We start from the raw sequence: 17,341 nt of genomic DNA on the forward strand, positions 1-17,341 counted from the left end.
ACAACGACAAACACAATTGAAGAATTTAACGTACACCACTCACGTTGGTTAGGAGGAAGAAGATTCCGGACGCTAATGTGAGGACCTCTCCCGCCATCCTCAAGTAGTCAGTGGATGTTATGTAAGAATACGGGGGCTACAAGACATTTGGGAACTGTAAAACTACAAAAAACCATGCAAAAAAACCACTGGAACACAACATTAAGGATACCTTCACATCAAATTAGATCCATACACAGATACGAATGTTTAAATTCACACTTTAAGCAGGTAACGTGGTCCGTTTGAATAATGCTTATTTTTGCATTGGACTTACAGTAAATAAGCCATGACAATGGGCAAAACATCCGAACATTGGTACCTCAACTTAAAGGCCTACTGAAACCCACTACTACCGACCACGCAGTCTGATAGTTTATATATCAATGATGAAATATTAACATTGCAACACATGCCAATACGGCCGGTTTAGTTTACTAAATTACAATTTTAAATTTCCCGCTGAGTTTCTTGTTGAAAACGTCGCCGTATGATGATGCGTGTTTGTGACGTCTCGAGTTGTAGCGGACATATTAGCCCAGCACCACTCATGGCTAAAAGTAGTCTGCTTTAATCGCATAATTAAACAGTATTTTGGACATCTGTGCTGCTGAATCTTTTGCAATTTGTTCAATTAATAATGGAGACGTCAAAGAAGAATGCTGTTGGTGGAAAGCGGTGGATTGCAGCTGCCTTTAAGAACCGAAACACAGCCGGTGTTTCTTTGTTTGTTGTGAAGTTTTAACACAGAGCGGTCAAGCGAACATGTTTCTCTACGTCAACCAGCAAGTTTTTGGATGGGAAAATTGGGATATTAAGTCGGCTCGACTTGAATGGATTATGCGACCTCCTCCTGCAGCTGTCAAAAAAGGCAGCTGTGGTCTTGGCTCCTCCATTGGCTTCTCTCAGAGACACGGGCCTTTCAGGTATGACTTCATAATCTCACTAAAACACTATTTACACAATAAGCAGATAAGGGATGTTCCAGAATTATCCTAGTAAATGTGTCTTATTACATCTGAATTGTTCACACTGGTGTCGCCTGGAGCCGTAGCCTTTATTTAAATATTTTTTTTAGTGCTTCACTCTAACTTTCCTCATCCACGAATCTTTCATCCTCGCTCAAATTAATGGGGAACTTGTCGCTTTCTCAGTCCGAATTGCACTTGCTGCTGGTGGCTATGATTATAAACAACGTGAGGATGTGAGGAGCCCTACAACCCGTGACGTCACACGCACATCGTCTGCTACTTCCGGAACAGGCAAAGCTTTTTTATTAGCGACCAAAAGTTGCTAACTTCATCGTGGATGTTCTCTACTAAATCCTTTCAGCAAAAATATGGCAATATCGCGAAATGATCAAGTATGACACATAGAATGGACCTGCTATCTCTGTTTAAATAAGAAAATCTCATTTCAGTAGGCCTTTAAAAGTGCTTTGAAATAAGAGCTGTTTCTTGGCTAATTGTTATGTTTTAGGTTGCAAGCGAAAATTTTACTTACAAACATCCCTGTCATTAGTAGGTCACTTAGAAAATGTCATAGTAAGATCCACCTCAAACATGTAGTCTTAATCATTAGCACAAGCTTAAAGCTAGAAACCAGCATGCATTTATGGTTTCACTTGTGTGCTTATTGTTGGCATTGGTTGTAAATATGATACATTGCAGTCACCACACATGTAGACATGTATGTGTACCTACAGTAATGTTGACCCACTGGTCTGTATTGTTTTGTTTGGATTCACCCACCGTTCCCTGTGTTGGGTGGTGATAAGCCACCAGGGTGAAAGTGATCATGGTGAAGATGTAAGAAACTACGCTGATGTAAAAGGTGACAGCTGCAAATTTCTGCCACTTGGCCCTCAGCAGTTCATTGATCGGCTCCACCGCCAGCATCTCATGGCGAGTCTGACAAGAGGACCGCAAACATGAAGTGACACCGAGTTTTTTAATAGACATGAAAGAAAGTGTATTTACTACGGCTAGAAAAGATGGATGCTTGCAGTTAGTTTCACCTCATTGCGACTGTTGTAAACGAGGATCTCCAGCACAGATGGTTCCTCTCCACACGTGTCTAATGAAGACAGATCATAGAGGGAGGAGTACACCGGTCCGTAAGCCCAGTCCTTGAACTTGCGTGACAGATGACGGGCGTCCTCGTCTTTGATTTCACGACGAATTATGTGTTGAAAAACCTGTCAATATCCCAATAAAAAACAAAAGCTAATAAAGGACAGATACATCATATCAAAGTGCCCTTCTAACGTTGACAACTTTGGCATCCATATGATAGTTCTGCGCCTAAAATGATTTCTACATGTAAAATTCCCCCCAAATTAAACACTGTAATGATTTTCAGCACATTCTGGAACGCCTACTTTTAGCTCCAATATGTGGGCGGGCCTGCATCAGCCTGTTGACGTCACCTACAGAAGATTGGAGGTAATTTCATATTGTGTAGTATGTGTTTTGGCAGCATCGTCATCCCAAATCTTGCTATTGTGCATAATTTTAAGGAATGATGAAGTATGTCTAAAAGATGCACTGTTGCAGGTAATAAAACAACTACAGAAGGAGTCAGCCTGCGCTAGAGATGCACGGTTTGCGGTCTCATCCGCGGAGTCCGCGGATAAATCGCGGGTTGGGCGGTTGACATGACGAAAAAATTGATTTTAATTAGATTCGGGCGGGTGGCGGTTGAACCATCCGCAAATATTTGATATACATGGTTCTGGGATTTGTCATTCAAAGAGCCATTTAAGACCCGTGTCATAAAGCGAAGAAGACAACAGGAGACGCTATCATTCTCTTGAATGACTGCCGGCAGTCACTCAGATAATAGGTATTACGGCATGCTATGAAGCCATTGTCTTTGTCGCCTACTACAACATGTACGATCTGCTCGTCAGTCCAGCATCATGTTGTGTGTGGCTTCCGCGGCTCAACGCACACGACTGCAAGGCATACTGGGTGACACAGAGTACACTAATGCTTGTGATATAAACAATTTTAACACTCTTACTAATATGCGCCACGGTGTGAAGTCACACCAATTAAGAACGTCAAACACATTTCGGGAGAACATCCTCACAGTAACACAACATAAACGCAACACAACAAATACCCATAATCCTTTGTATTTATGACAATTCCTGACTATTTTATACACCCCGCTAGCAGCAAATCCCCCTCCCCCCCGTACGTCGGTAAGGTGGGCGGGGTTGGGGGCGCGGAGGTGTAAAATATATTCACTGGCGCATTTGTGCAAATGTTGAGGATTTGGTCAAATCAAATGTAACAAATTATTGTGCATAAAAGATTAAGAAGGGAGAGGACAAATATTGTGGCTTTCGCAGTTTTACACGATAATTTGCTTTGCTGTCTACTTGAAGAGTGTGTGTGCAAGCAGTCGGAGACAGGAGTGGTAAAACCTTCATGCGAGTTCCTAAAACATATTATTTTTACTACTCAGTGGCTTAATGATTAAAGTGTCCGCCCTGAGATCAGTAGGTCATGAGTTCAAACCCCGGCTGAGTCATACCAAAGACTATAAAAATGGGACCCATTACCTCCTTGCTTGGCACTCAGCATCAAGGGTTGGAACTGGGGGTTAAATCACCAAAATGATTCCCGGGCGCAGCCACAGCTGTTGCTCACTGCTCCCCTCACCTCTTAGGGGGTGAACAAGGGGATGGGTCAAATGCAGAGGACAAATTTCACCACACCTAGTGTGTGTGTGACAATCATTGGTACTTTAACTTTATCATTAACTTAACTTTTCACCTGTTTTCTACTCCATTATCAACTTACTATTTTGCAACTGTCTATTTTGGCGAATAATTGGGATTAATCGCTTTTTGGTGACGATCTTGTCAGAAGAATGCGACTTGAGCACGGGGGCGTTCACATTGAGGACCCATCGCATATATAAAAGATTTATTTCCACATACAAAAGAGGCGTGGGTCTGATATGGAAAATTCGGAATTGCACTATTTACACAGACATAAAAAATTCCGATATAGGTTGCATATGGGCGAAAAAAAAAGCGCAAAACTATGACAAAAGTGGTGAAGCTGTATTTTCATCAGCTAATCAGCCTGAACGTTTATAATAGAATTTTGGTTAACACATGGTTTCATATCATTTGACAAGGTTGTAAACTGTAAGTAAGTTGGAAATAATTATTGAATACGATTAAAATCGGGAGAAAGATTACTAATTCAGCATTCATATTTGAGTGGGCCCTTGGGCCTGAGACCCTCAATAGTGGAAAAGTTAGGCCCCAAGGTCAAAAATTTCAGTAACCCCTGCTTAAAGAAACACGTATGGCGCAGCAGCTTTGTTAGTTTATTATTGCCGTAGTTATTCTTACCCCTATCTTGCCCAACTTGGCCGCCATCATAAGAGGTGACATCCCATCGTTGTTGAACACACTCTCCAGGCTGCAATCTGGGTACAGTTTGGCGCTCTTGATCAGAAGCAGGTCATACATCTTTGTAAGGAAACGGGTGTTGTCCTTGGTGTTGTCGGCAATGTGAACCAGGGCGTGGAGAACTGTGTTGCCACGGGAATCTTGGCGCCGCAGGTCGATTTTCTTGTGGGGATTCTCAGTCAGGTAGTGCACAATGTTAGGCTGGTTGGTGCACGCCGCCAGCGACAGAGGCAGCTCACCTTCGGGAGGCAGAGGAGACAGTTGTGAATTGACAAGGAGAGGACGAAAAACACCCAACACAGGAGGGTTAATTAGGAAAGGTTCACGGCTTCTGTTTGTTTTTACAAAGCACACTAATCATGGGCCAAAGATTGGACTTAAATCCCTGCCATAAAAACCACACAATTAGCAGTTGTTGGAGGAAAAGACACATTGGGGCTAAGAGTGCCAAAAGCAGCTGCAGAAAATGAACCGTTGCCATAGGTGACAGATTACTTTATCACCTCACATAGAAACCCTCCTCTTCATGGATTTGCATGGGTGCACGCTGAGTGTTAGCGTGAGGAGAAATCCCATTAACCACCAGCCCTGCCAGGTTTCTGTTCACCTCGCTGCAAAGCTCCGCGGCAAATTATTCACACTGCGCACAAACATTCTGGGATTTGGGAATGACAACTGCGTTACCAACAAATAGAAATCAGCTCCTGTGTGACGGCAGAGGAGCAAAATACACAACTATAAGCAAAGTGTTGAAATTGAGTGTAAGTAATTCTGATTAATGAGTGATGACTTTTTGGTGTGATTGTTGCCTGTTTATTTATTTATTTTTTGGATTTAGGCCTACAGCAAATCATTTAAGTTAGGCTGTTTTGGTTTATTTTTATATAGTTTGGTCTTATTAATTTTTTTTATGGTATGGTATGATATGGTATGGTAGGGGTATGGTACGGGTATAGGTATGGTAAATGTTCAGAATGGGAGAAGCACAATAATTGTTTGATGTTTTATTGTTTCGATAAATTAAAAATGTTTTCATTCGAATTAGACTTTGTTTTGGACAATATATGTTCCCCATTCCATAAGCAGCAGTGGCCCTTTGATTTGATTTTGGTAAAAAGTTTAATTCAAAACCTTTTTTTTTATCTTTTGAACACACGAGCACCAGAATTTTTTTATCTGATTGCTGTCATTTGCATTGGTGTTAAACTGCAAAAACTGTTTAACTTATTTTGTTCTACAAACATGCAGCACAATACAACATTGACGTCACAGTATAACCACAATAAGAAACATATTATTAAATCATATTATTCAGGTCTTGCATTTGATTGTATCGGTTTTCCAAATATTATGTAACGTTATAGTGCTTCTCAATAAATTTTTGTCATCGGTTTCTATGTTACAGGTGATTAGAAAACCACTTTACAGCATGCTGAGGTATGCCAATCCTGTGCAGTCTATAATGTGGTCGTCTATATCAAATGCTTTGGAAAAGGTCAATATTTTTTGCAATCCAATACCTCAATAATGTTATTTTACAACGGATATGGTGCTATGTTTTTTTCTAGAATCTGATTGATGTTGGCGTCTAAGAATTAAGTTGTTCACTAAAAAACTTTTCACGAACTTTAGATAAGACGCATAACTTGGAGATGGGTTTTTAGTTATTAACAGCTGTGGAATCTCTCTCCTCCTTTCAACAATGGTAAAACATAAACTGACTTCCATATGATAGAAATCTCATTACTGGACAAGGAAAGATTAAAAATATGCGTGAGAGGTTCTGCAATAAAATCAACAGCTGACTTTAAAAAGAAGGGTTCAAGTTTGTCAGGGTTGTCAGATTTACCTGGATCCACTTGTCTTAAGGCTCTCTTGACCTCAAACATATCAAAAGGAGTAATACTAAATGTATTGGCTATGGAAGTGTGAAGTACTGGTCTATTGATTATAAAACTCTGGCAAATTTCGTTGTAAATACAAAGACTACATTACAATATGTATTTAATAATTTAAGTACAGGATTAAAGTCTGTATACAACATGTCCTTCACAAAAATCAGAGATTCTAAATTATTTTCTGTCAAGCCCCCTCTAGGAAACAAAAAAAAAGGTTCACACACCTAGGAATGTATATCATTGGGATTTTATCGAAACCAATATTGATATTCCTTATCGATACCGGTATTCATCTGTACACTTATCGGTTGTAAATATACTTTGTGTAACTAAAGATGTGAAAAACTGCAAATTCTATGAGCATTTTATTACAACAAGTGGCTGTGCACCAGCAACGTTGTGTACAATCATACACCAGCCTTTCATCTACACCTGATTTTAGGTGTTAAACAAGTCAAGTATGTTTGCAATGCAGTTGTTCTGTCATCATCTTGTAATGACCACACAGATCTAACTCTATGTTTGTATTCATTACAATTGCATTCAGTATATCCATCCATCCCTTTTATTCCACTTGTCCTTACAATAACATTTAAAATATTAGTAATAAAATATAATATAATTAAACAATATTTATGTGCAGTCTATAAGTTCATTCACAGACCTTTAACATGATATCTCATATCAAATATATAATATAAAAATCAATACAATCAATTAGCATGTTAGGTGAGTGCGCAATTTCAAACAATTAGGAATTCTTATCCATGTTTATGTTGCACACACACCTATGTGTCATTAAAAAAATATTTTTTTAAATGTACACTTATTTGAGTGGATTGATGTTAGCCTGTGGAATATCGGATAGCTTAGAGCAGTGGTTCTCAAATGGGGGTACGTGTACCCCTGGGGGTACTTGAAGGTATGTCAAGGGGTACGTAAGATTTTTTTTTAATATTCTAAAAATAGCAACAATTCAAAAATCCTTTATGAAAATATTTATAGAATAATACTTCAACAAAATATGAATGTAAGTTCATAAACTGTGAAAAAAATACAACAATGCAATATTCAGTGTTGACAGCCAGATGTTTTGTGGACATGTTCCATAAATATTGATGTTAAAGATTTTTTTTCTTTTTAGAATAAATGTTTAAAATTAAGTTCATGAATCCAGATGGATCTCTATTACAATCCCCAAAGAGGGCACTTTAAGTTGATGATTACTTCTGTGTGGAGAAATCTTTATTTATAATTGAATAACTTGTTTATTTTTCAACAAGTTTTTAGTTATTTTTATATCTTTTTTTCCAAATAGTTCAAGAAAGACCACTACAAATGAGCAATATTTTGCATTGTTTTACAATTTAATAATTCAGAAACTGATGACATAGTGCTGTATTTTACTTTTTTATCCGTTTTTTTCAACCAAAAATGCTTTGCTCTGATAAGGGGGTACTTGAATTCAAAAAATGTTCACAGGGGGTTCATCACTGAAAAAAGGTTGAGAACCACCGGCTTAGAGGATGGTCAAGTAGATGAAGCAGACGCTTGTTAAGTGGCATTCACTTCAGACTGAAACTAACTTTTCTTAATGTGTGTGGCTTTGGGGACTGGGAGGAAATATTGTTGCATTACAAACTTTTGTGTTCGTGTTGCTTCCTTATTTTTGATTATTCCAAGCTAATTATCATCTACCCGTGCGTAGTATTTCAACTCAATGGACAGCGTGTCATAATGATGATGGTCAGCTCGTTAGAAAAATATCAATAGCCTTATCATTAGTCCAGAATCTTAATGGTCTTCCTGGAATGACCCAATTAGGAACCGTTTTTCTGTCGATATACGCAGCCCATCGATATCTGCCACCCACTGCTACTGAGCATGCGCATAAACGCAAATATTACAACTATTTTCCTTGAGCAAAATACCCACCGAAAGCAGGTTCTTGTGGAGACTCCTCATGTAGATGTTGTTATTCCACAAGTAAGAGGTCATTTTAAATCATATTGCATTCATTGTATCTTCTACACAGTTTGTACATTTACATTTTGTTTTAATCACCATTTGAACAGGAATATTAATGAATGTAGACAATTGCAGTGTGAGGTAGTTCACATTGTATATTAACAGACAATTAACTATCCATCCATCCATCCATTCATCTTCTTCCGCTTATCCGAGGTCGGGTCGCGGGGGCAGCAACCTAAGAAGAGAAGCCCAGACTTCCCTCTCCCCAGCCAATTCGTCTAGCTCTTCCCGGGGGATCCCGAGGCGTTCCCAGGCCAGCCGGGAGACATACTTTTCCCAACGTGTCCTGGGTCTTCCCCGTGGCCTCCTACCGGTTGGACGTGCCCTAAACACCTCCCTAGGGAGGCGTTCGGGTGGCATCCTGACCAGATGCCCGAGCCACCTCATCTGGCTCCTCTCGATGTGGAGGAGCAGCGGCTTTACTTTGAGCTCCTCTCGGATGGCAGACCTTCTCAACCTATTTCTAAGGGAGAGCCCCGCCACCCGGCGGAGGAAACTCATTTCGGCCGCTTGTACCCGTGATCTTATCCTTTCGATCATAACCCGAAGCTCATGACAGTAGGTGAGGATGGGAACGTAGATCGACCGGTAAATTGAGAGTTTTGCCTTTCGGCTCAGCTTCTTCTTCACCACAACGGATCGGTACAATGTCCGCATTACTGAAGACGCCGCACCGATCCCGCCGCACAATTAACTACTAAGTTTTTATTTACTTGGCAGCATAATTCAATAGACCCTAGAGATGCGCGGTTTGCGGTCTCATCCGCGGAGTATCCGCGGGTCGGGCGGGTAACATGACGAAAAAATTGATTTTAAATAGATTCGGGCGGGTGCCGGTTGAACCATTTGGAAATATATGATACACATGGTTCAGAGATCGGTAACTTTTACCGTTCAAAAAGCCATTTTGGACCCGTGTCACAAAGCGAAGAAGACATTAGTTGACGTATACATTCTCAAGTATGTCTTCCCGCAGTCACCCAGTTAATAAGTATTAGGGCGTGCTATGAGTCCTTTGCCTTTGACGCCTTCTACAACATGTATTATTTACTTGCAAGTCCAGCAATATGTTGTGTGTGGCTTCCACTGACACACGCACACGACTGCAAGGCATACTGGGTGATACAGAGTACACTAATGGTTGTGATATAAACAATTTTAACACTCTTACTAATATGCGCCACGCTGTGAAGCCACACCAAACAAGAATGACAAACACATTTCGGGAGAACATCCTCACAGGTTCGTACATTTTGTTGAAGGTGGCAATGGCTTCACGGCACGCCCTTATTCCCGTTATCTGAATGATCACCATCGGATATTCGCGAGAACGATAGCGGCTCCCATTGCCTTCTTTACTTTGTGACACGGGTCAAACTAGCTCTTTTATTGGTAAAGGTCGCTGACTCCAGATATATAACAACGGGCGGGTGGCGGGCGGTTGCGGTTCTGATAAAATGATGATTCGGGTGGATGACCGGTGGATGACCACTTTAGTGATGCGGTTGCGGATAATATAATTGCCTATCTGCGCATCTCTAATAGACCCCACTCTTGAGTTAAGCAACTTGTTGCTTTTTTTCGAGGAAGCAAAAAAAAAATACCGGTACACTGTATACATCCCTACACACAAACACACTGAATTGAAATCCTTAAGAGAACCTGACAATATTTACAGTAATTATATCCTCATATTTATATCCAAGCGTTATGTATGTATAAATCCTGGTAGAGATTAATAGATTAATTCAAGCAGTGCTGCCACCTAGCTGGAAACTGGTATATCATCCATGAATTAAAAAAGGTGCTAATAGTGGAAGTCCCTTGCCTCATCGGCCCCCCCTGACACCTCATCTCACACCCCCGGAGGGGCCCGCCCCACTATTTTAAGAAGCATAGCGTTGTGACGAATGCAATGCAATTCCCCATATCCTCCAACAGAGGCCAGTGTAAGGTTTTACTCTTGATGAGGCCTGCTTCCTAAACAGTATGTTTTTTTTCCACTGCAGAACACAGACACCTTTCTTTTGACACTTGAACACATGACACCCTGTTCGTGTTGGTTGAGCATTGCCAAGATGCCTTCTAGAAAGTGTTGAGCAAGGTGGAGTCTTGGTAGAAGTAGTAGTCCTTGCCAGTTAAAGAAAAGTGAAAAGGTGGCATTTAGGAGTAGCAGTTAGGCGCTATTCTATACTGGCAGCTGTCTTTTGCACAGTAAATGTGGAAAAAGAGTGGCTGGTGAAGTCACACTGACAACATTCATCATTTTCTGAACACTTACTCCTTGTCTGCAGTTATCACTTAAATAACAGGTTTATTTGAAAAAAAGAAGCACAGTTTAAAGTAAACAAAGTTTATTACCAAAGTAGAAGTAGCCGCCCTCGTCTCTAGGCTGGAAGAAACGTCCTCTGGCCTGTGCATGAACATCGGCTCCTTTCTCCACCAGTAGTTCCACATACTGCTTACAACGCCGCTCGATGGCGATGTGGAGCGCCGTTTGGCCTGAGAAACAAACACCTCATTTTTAGTGCGAATCATTGTTTGAAATATTCACAAAGGATCACACACAAACACTCTAAACAAGCCAAATAAGTTTGTCTGACAAGGAGGAAATCCAAGAAAGTAGAGGACTTATAAGAACAGATGTCTCATAAAGCTGAGTGACATCTGCAAAGTGTTGCTATGGAAACCATGACACTTAACTGTTTGGGATGTTGTCACCTTACCAGGAAAGAAGAACAAGTTTCATCATCCTCAAAGTGCACTTTACTTCATGTGCAGAGGATGAAATTGGGCAAACCAGCAAACTAATGAATAACAGCTGATTTATTCACACTTTAAAACAGGCCTGTCAAACTTAACACGCCAATGTGGCTTTGTCCATCATCAAAATTCATCTGATTAAAATGTTTAGGACAATTAACTTGTCTGGACGGCAGCCGCAGAATGAGTCAACATCTCTGAAAAGTCTCTGGCAATGTATTTCGGTGGTTGAGAAAGGTCACAACATTTGCAAACGCCACTACACAAAAACTTTCAACCACAACACGACTACTTTTAATCACAACACGATTGCAAAAGCACCAGCAAATACAAACGCCACAAAACAGCAACATAAAACCACAACACAACAACTTTTAAAGAGAACTGCACTTTTTTGTGACTTTTCATTCACAATCCTAATGTGAGACAAGAACATGTGTCTTTCTGTTTTTTTGTGTATTCTAAATTGTAAATTATGGTTCTTACTGGACGGCTAAAAATTGTGTTGATTGGAGTCACCCATTCTGCATACAAATCCCTCTAAAAAACATCCAAAAAACACCAACAATACTTATTTTATAGGTCATGACCTACATAGTAACCAACTATGAGCGTCATTGTTATCATTACAGCTAAGGCCGAGGAACTACTTTTAGTAACAGGGCACATTGATCACCGAGAGGTAACAAGCTTATGCAGCTATTGACGTACTGAGCAGCTATAACGCATTTGAGTTGGTAATTTTTTTGTTAGATTACAAATCATGCCTCTCACCTGTATAGAAGAATGTTGTGTACGTGAACTGAGAAGTTGGTCAACTATGAAATTAAATTTAGACCTGAAGACATTGTGAGGAAAACGCAAAATTACCCTTTTTGCTCCCATTTTCTTTTTGGAATTTTTTGGAATTGGGGGTTAAATCACCAAAAATGATTCCCGGGCGCGGCACCGCTGCTGCCCACTGCTCCCCTCACCTACCAGGGGGTGATCAAGGGTGATGGGTCAAATGCAGAGAATAATTTCGCCACACCAACAGTGTGTGTGACAATCATTGGTACTTAAAAATTTTGTATTTTTTTGTATTATTTTTTTTACTTTTTTTACCTGAATGAAGGTTATGATTCATTTATCATCCAAACGGGGAACACAAGTCTTGTGCTGAAAGATATAAGCTTCCCATCGGTAATGTTTCAATATTACTAATATTAATATTAATAATTTCATATTTAGAACGCACAGAAAAGGGAAAGACGTGCGTTCTAGTCTCACATAAGGATTGTGAATAATGGCCGAAATTCCCCCCAAAAGTGCAGTTCTCCTTTAAAGTTGTTGTGCTGTGGCGTTTGCATTAGTTGTGGGCCTTCTCGGCCACCGTCCAATTGTGCAGTTGATCGGGTAATGAAGTAAAGTATTATGCACACTCTGCAGGAATGAATTGTCTTCCATCTTAAAATAACACATTAATAACACAAAAAGTGCAAAACGTTTTTGTTAACGTAAACACGATGCTAAAGTTGTTTAATAAACACATAAAGTGCATTTGCTGTATATGCCATTCTTTCTCTTTGCAAATGCAAAATGAGACATGATTAATGTAGATTCAAAATCAGTTATATTTTCATCACTGACATAATGATTAATCAAAATGAGCACCCATCAAACCTAACATTTTACATTCCATTTTTTCAAAATAGGGCCTCGCCCACCTCTGTAAACACGGCCAGCTTTGACAACCGAGTGGAAGGTGAAAGGACTGCTCAACAATACCTCTGTAGTAGAGGTCCCTGAAAGGTGTGTTGATGAACTCTCTGAGGTTTCCAGTTTTCTCTGCTATGTCCACCAGCAGTGGGATGGTGTCGTTTCGACCACTGTAGAGGTTCAACAGGGCTTTGGGGAGACATGTCTTACCAGTGGATGGCTCTGATGAGAAAATGAAATAAAAAAAAACAATTATAAGGTTTCTGGTATATGTTGTTGGTATACTATATCTGTTTTACATTTGAATTTACAGCATGCTCAAGTGCCACATTGTATTGCATACACACCTTTTTTTTTCTTCATCGTAGGTTATTTCTCGCCCTCCAAAATTATACTCTACCTGTACTTAGCTCTTGTGTATCAAGCATTTACATTTATTTGATTTAATATCATTACAGTGGAACCCCGATTTGCGAACTTAAGTGGTTCTTGAGCAAGGCTCGTAAATCACAAAGTTTGTACAGTATAGTGAAGCAAAGTTCCCCATAAGAGTCAATGTAAACATGAACAATTGGTTCCAGCCTCGACAAAAGTCCCTATTTTACTAAAATAATGTACACTTTTGAGACACTACAATATATATATTAGGGCTGTGAATCTTTGGGCACCTCACAATTCAATTTGATTCGATACTTGGGGGTAACAATTCAATTCAAAATTATTTTTGATTTAAAATCAATACTTATTTTTAATGACATTGGGTGCCAGTTCAATGATTAACTACATTTCTTCATAAAATAGATAAACAGCTCTGATAAATTTCTATATTATTTAAAAGAAAACTGGTTATGTTTGATCAAATTCTACCCAGACCTTTACTTAAATGGCTGGACAGGACAGATTATGGGGGAAAAAAAATCTATATATATATATATATATATATATATAAATGCCACTTATTCCCTTTGGGGCCGCGGGGGACGCTGGTGCCTATCTCAGCTACAATCGGGCGGAAGGCGGTGTACACCCTGGACAAGACGCCATCTCATCGCAGGGCCAACACAAATAGACAACATTCACACTCACATTCACACACTAAGGCCAATTGTTTGTGTTGCCAATCAACCTATCCCCAGGTGCATGTCTTTGAAAGTGGGAGGAAGCCGGAGTACCCGGGGGGAACCCACGCATTCACGGGGAGGACATGCAAACTCCACACAGAAAGATCCCGAGCCCGGGATTGAACCCAGGACTACTCAGGACCTTCGTATTGTGAGGCAGACCGACTAACCCCTGTGCCACCATGAAGCCCTGGCTTATATTTATCTCAAAAATGTTCTTACATTACATCCATCTATTACAGACACTACAGGAACCAAACTATCCCAATCCAGGCTTATTTTTATAGTATCTTAAATATTCTTGGAGACTGTTTGTTTAGCGGCCTGAAAAAGGCGACAGTTTGCTGTGATTTTTCTCTGCTCCTTGTTATAATCCTAGAAAAAAACGCCCTGGCACACACAGGAAGCTTTTCTTGAGTAGGACAAAGTCTATGACATCATCACTTTTTCCCGCTCACTCTTATCTGGGTTGAACACAGCAAATAATGCAGAAGAAAAGCGGAAAACAGAGGATCAAAGGTCAACAAGGGGGAGATAACAATTGGTTGTGCTTCGGAGCTAAAGACGCAGTCACATCCACATCCTTTATTGGCACACATCCCGCCTTACCTCGGAACTCCTCATCCGTCAGTCTCTTGTGGTTATTTTGCAAATACTCCAACAGACCTTCCATGGCTTCGGGGTCCCCACGTGACACACAGTCGAAGAGAAGAGTGCGATTGAATACTTTCATAACCTTTGGGGCGTCCTCACTTGGACCGTCCTCACCAGATGTCTCTGTTTTACTACAAAGACACATAAGCCACAAGCATTGTGATCAAACACATTGTAAAGTGTGTATAGTGCTTTAAAAGTCTAATGAAATTAGATGTTCTTATTTAAACGGGGATAGCAGGTCCATTCTACGTGTCGTACTTGATCATTTCGCGATATTACCATATTTTTGCTGAAAGGATTTAGTAGAGAACATCGACGATAAAGTTCGCAACTTTTGGTGCTGATAAAAAAGCCTCGCCTTTACGGGAAGTCGCAGACGATGACGTCACAAGGGTGAGGGCTCCTCACGTCCTCACATTGTTTATAATGAGAGCCTCCAGCAGCAAGAGCTATTCGGACCGAGAAAACGACAATTTCCCCATTAATTTGAGCGAGGAAGAAAGATTTGTGGATGATGATATTGATAGCAAAGGACTAGAAAAAATAAAATAAAATAAAAAGCGACGGCTTTGGGCACCGGCAGTGTGAGAGTTTTAGATGTAATTAGACACATTTACTCGGATAATTCTGGAAGATCCCTTATCTGCTTATTGTTTTAATAGTGTTTTAGTGAGATTGTAAAGACATACCTCGAGGTCGAATGGCTGCGGTGAACACGCAGTGTCTCAGAAGGAAGCCGAGGAGCCAAGCTCACAGCTGCCTTTTAAACAGCTACTGCAGGACGAATAATCCAATGATGTCTCCGGTAAGATATATATCACAATTTTCCCATCCAAAAACACACTGGTTGACGTAGAGAAACATGTTCGCTTGACCGCTCTGTGTTAAAAACAGAGACACCGACTGTGTCTCGGTGCTAAAGATAGGTGCAATACACCGCTTTCCACCAACAGCATTGTTCTTTATAGTCTCCATTATTAATTGAACAAATTGCAAAAGATTCAGCAACACAGATGTCCAAATTACTGTGCAGGGAAACCGCTCCCATATACAATGTCAATTACTGAATGACAGAGCACTTCAAATTAAATTTTACAGCAAACTTATTCCCAGCCACTTCCTGCTCCGTCACTGATAAGAATATATTGACGGAAGTCCCCATTATTTTTCACTAGCCCACACTGTTAGTGCTCGTCTCACAAAGGTCTGGTGGGGGCTCAGATTCTGATCAAAGTAGAGTTGGGGATGTTTATACATATATTTCTCAATAACTTCTTTGTCTTCTCAGTATTTTTTGTTGTATTTTTGCCATCGTTTTTGTTGTTTTACTCCATTATACATGCTTTGTCCTAAGAGGGTCTTTTCATGTTATATTTTAACATTTCAATGTCCCATTCTTTCACAAGTGTACGATACACTAAAACCAAATCGGATGTATAAATCCTTAATTTTTCAAAGGGCATGGCATTTTTTTGGATTCATATATATATATATATATATATATATATATATATATTTATATATATACATACATATATTAGTACAGGCCAAAAGTTTGGACACACTTTCTCATTCAATGTGTTTTCTTTTTATTTTCAGGACTATTTACATTGTAAACTGTCAATGAAGGCATCAAAACTATAAATTAACTTAACAAAAAAAAAGGTGAAACAACTGAAAACATGTTTTATATTCTAGTTTATTCAAAATAGCCACCCTTTGCTCTGATTACCGCTTTGCACACTCTTGGCATTCTATCGATGAGCTTCAAGAGGTAGTCATCTGAAATGGTTTTCATTTCACAGGTGTCATAGTTTTGATGCCTTGAGTTACAATCTACAATGTAAATAGTCAGGAAAATAAAGAAAATGCATTTAATTGAGAAGGTGTTTTCACACTTTTGTCCTGTACTGTTTATTTTATTTTTGTTATTATTATTATTTTTTAATAAAGTTAAAGTTAAAGTACCAATGATTGTCACACACACACACTAGGTGTGGTGAAATGTGTCCTCTGCATTCGACCCATCCCCGTGATCATCCCCTGGGAGGTAAGGGGAGCAGTGGGCAGCAGCGGTGCCGCGCCTGGGAATCATTTTTGGTAATTTAACCCCCAATTCCAACCCTTGATGCTGAGTGCCAAGCAGGGAGGTAATGGGTCTCATATTGTGTATTTATTTATTTATTTGGACGGGAGAAAGCTGGGCGTTTATTAGAGAGAGGTTCGGCTACCTAACACTGGAAAATAATCCAAAAAATTGCATTTTTGTTTATCAATGCATTGTGTTGCAATGCGTAGTAAAGCAAATTATAAACAACAATTATGTTATCCCTAAATCAAATTAAGCCCGACACAAAAGTATCAAATATGTAATGTTTTTTTAACCCTTTGAATGCCTTTTGATAAAATTATGTCCTAGTTTTAGAATAATATACATTTGCATAAAACATTAGATAGATAGATAGCACTTTATTGATTCCTTCAGGAGAGTTCCTTCAGGAAAATTAAAATTCCAGCAGCAGTGTACAGAGTTGAGATCAATTTGAAAAAAAAAAAAAAAAAAAAAAGTTAAATTAGTTATTGTACTAATTTAAACATGTAAAAGTATCTTATCAAAAGGCCTTCAAAGGGGTCAAAATTTTAATTTTTTTTTATGTTTTTGTATAAGACCGACATTTATTGAAAATTTAAATTTTTCA

The 17,341-nt window shown here is 39.5% G+C and overlaps 1 protein-coding gene across 1 annotated transcript in view; it reads right to left on the minus strand.

Annotated features, from left to right (window-relative positions):
• trpv4 (transient receptor potential cation channel, subfamily V, member 4) overlaps positions 1-17,341 on the minus strand; it is a 43,659-nt gene that overhangs the window by 12,839 nt on the left and 13,479 nt on the right. The window contains exons 4-10 of the mRNA XM_061906519.1: positions 14,595-14,770; positions 12,934-13,086; positions 10,765-10,905; positions 4,415-4,713; positions 2,057-2,236; positions 1,791-1,949; positions 44-136 (exon numbers count right to left, since the gene is read on the minus strand). Of these exons, the coding sequence (XP_061762503.1) occupies positions 44-136; positions 1,791-1,949; positions 2,057-2,236; positions 4,415-4,713; positions 10,765-10,905; positions 12,934-13,086; positions 14,595-14,770 (1,201 nt within the window). The remainder of the gene's footprint in view (positions 1-43; positions 137-1,790; positions 1,950-2,056; positions 2,237-4,414; positions 4,714-10,764; positions 10,906-12,933; positions 13,087-14,594; positions 14,771-17,341) is intronic.

Source organism: Nerophis ophidion, linkage group LG07 (genome assembly GCF_033978795.1).
Source record: "Nerophis ophidion isolate RoL-2023_Sa linkage group LG07, RoL_Noph_v1.0, whole genome shotgun sequence".
NCBI lineage: Eukaryota > Metazoa > Chordata > Actinopteri > Syngnathiformes > Syngnathidae > Nerophis > Nerophis ophidion.